Here is a 2,052-nt window from a genome sequence, read left to right as displayed (position 1 = left end):
TCTGGGAAAGCCGGAAAGTTGTGGGCTGGAATATGAAGCCCAAGGGATGGGATCTCTTTCTTTCTTTCTTTCTTTTTTTCTTTCTTTTTTTAAATGTAGGCACTTGGAGCTATAAATTTCCCTCCTTGGACTGCTTTGAATGTGTTTCAGAATTGTGTGTGTGTGTGTGTGTGTGTGTGTGTGTGTGTGTGTGTGTGTGTGTGTGTTATATTTTCATACTTATTTAGTGTCAGTAGTCTTTTGTTTCTTCTTTGACTATTCACCATTTATTAGTGAGTTGTTTAATTTCCACAAGTGTGCTTGTTTACTAGGCAGTAAACTGGAAGCCTTAATATATACACAAAAGACTTGTTGGGTAAAAAGAAAAATTAAATAGAATAAAATAAAAATAAAACAACAACAACAAAAAAGATACGGCGAGAATGAAAACCTTGTCTTGTTCCTAATTTTAGTGGAATTCTTTAAGTTTCTCTTCATTTAAGTTGATGTTGGCTATGGGCTTACTGTAAAATGACATCATTATGTTTAGGTATGTCCCTTGCATCCCTAATCTCTCCAAGACTTTTAGCATGAAGGGGTGTTGGATTTTGTCAGACTTTTTCTCCATCTAATGAGATGATTTTTTTTTTTGTCTTTCAGTTTGTTTAAATGGTGGACAATGTTTACTGATCTTTGTATGTAGAACATCCCTGAATCTCTAAGATGAATCCTCATAGTGGATGATCCTTTTAATGTGTTCTTGGATTTGGTTTGCAATTCTTTTATTGAGAATTTTTGCATCTATGTTCATAGAGGAAGTTGGTCTGTATTTCTCTTTCTTTTTGGGTCTTTATGTGGTTTAAGTATCAGGGTCACTGTGGCCTTGTAAAATGAATTGGGCAATGTTGCTTTTTCATATTTTTGGAAGAATTTGAAGAATATCGGCATTAACTTTTCTTTGAGAGTTTGATAGAATTGTATGCTAAATCCATCTGGTCCTGGGCTGTTTGTTCATTTGTTCATTTGTCTTTGGTTGTTGTTTTTTGTTTTTTGTTTTGGTTAAGAAACTTTACATGACTGCCTCTATTTCCTAGGGGTTACAGGTCTGCTTAAATTGCTTATCTGATTTTGAGTTAACTTTGGTAAGTGGGACCTACTGAGAAAATTATCTATTTCTTTTAGACTTCCCAATTTCAAAGAGTACAGGTTTTGTTTTGTTTCTGTGTATTGTTGTTTAACCCCACATTATTTATTATAGACAGAAACATGGAACCTCAATGCGAGACACCTAACTACAGCAAGCATTTCCCAGGCCAAGGCAGCAGCGCTCCTTGTAAGGCTTAGGCTTGGCCCAGAACTCTTGATACATGGAATAGCCCATACCAAGAGTCATGGCTCCCACATCAAAGCCCTGGGCTGCCACACACATGTGGATCAAGTGAATGGACATCTTCATACTTCCCCTGCTCTTCAGTCTGTATAACCCATATGCAACAATTGCTGTAAACCCTGCCATTCCAATGGGAACAAATGGTGTCTCTTTAGCTTTTCGAATAAACTTAGACCACTCACCTTCATCATATGAAGAAAGAGAAAGGTCTGTGTTGGTTGACATTGTGATTTCTTGAAGAGTCTTCGGAGACCCTTCGCCCCTTCCAGTCCTGCTGGCTTCTGGCCCAGAGTACAGGTTTTTAAAGTATGACCTCACGAGTCTCTACATTTCCTTGGTGTCTGTTGTGATAGCATCCTTATTTGTTTCTAATTTTGTTAATTTGTGTTGTCTCTCTCTGCTCTCTAGTTAATGTGAATAAGAGTTTGTCGATCTTACTGATTTTCTCAAAGAACCAACTTTTTGTTTTATTGATTCTTGTATTGTTCTTTGTTTCTATTTTATTGATTTCAGCTCTCAGTTAGATTATTTCTTGCTATCAATTCCTCTTGGGTGTGATTTGTATGTTTTTGTTCTAGAGCTTTCAGATGTGCTGTTAAGTCAATAGTTTGAAATCTCTCCAATTAAAAAAAATTTAGTGTAGGCATTTAGTACTATGAACTTGCTTTTTAGAACCACTGTCA

At 36.3% G+C, this 2,052-nt stretch overlaps 1 protein-coding gene across 1 annotated transcript; it reads right to left on the bottom strand.

Annotated features, from left to right (window-relative positions):
• Positions 1-1,267: 1,267 nt before the first annotated feature.
• On the bottom strand, positions 1,268-1,651 carry LOC311596953 (HIG1 domain family member 1A, mitochondrial-like; the record flags this gene model as incomplete). Its single annotated transcript, XM_084780883.1, has 1 exon — positions 1,268-1,651. The coding sequence occupies exon 1, from the start codon at positions 1,592-1,594 to the stop codon at positions 1,268-1,270; it is 327 nt and encodes a 108-aa protein (XP_084637009.1). The 5' UTR covers positions 1,595-1,651.
• Between the last annotated feature and the right edge of the window lie 401 nt (positions 1,652-2,052).

The sequence above is a fragment of the Acomys minous genome, assembly GCF_964271855.1.
Source record: "Acomys minous genome assembly, chromosome: 1".
NCBI lineage: Eukaryota > Metazoa > Chordata > Mammalia > Rodentia > Muridae > Acomys > Acomys minous.
The sequence above is the reverse complement of the archived record's forward strand: the minus strand, read 5'-3'. Positions and strand labels throughout refer to the sequence as shown.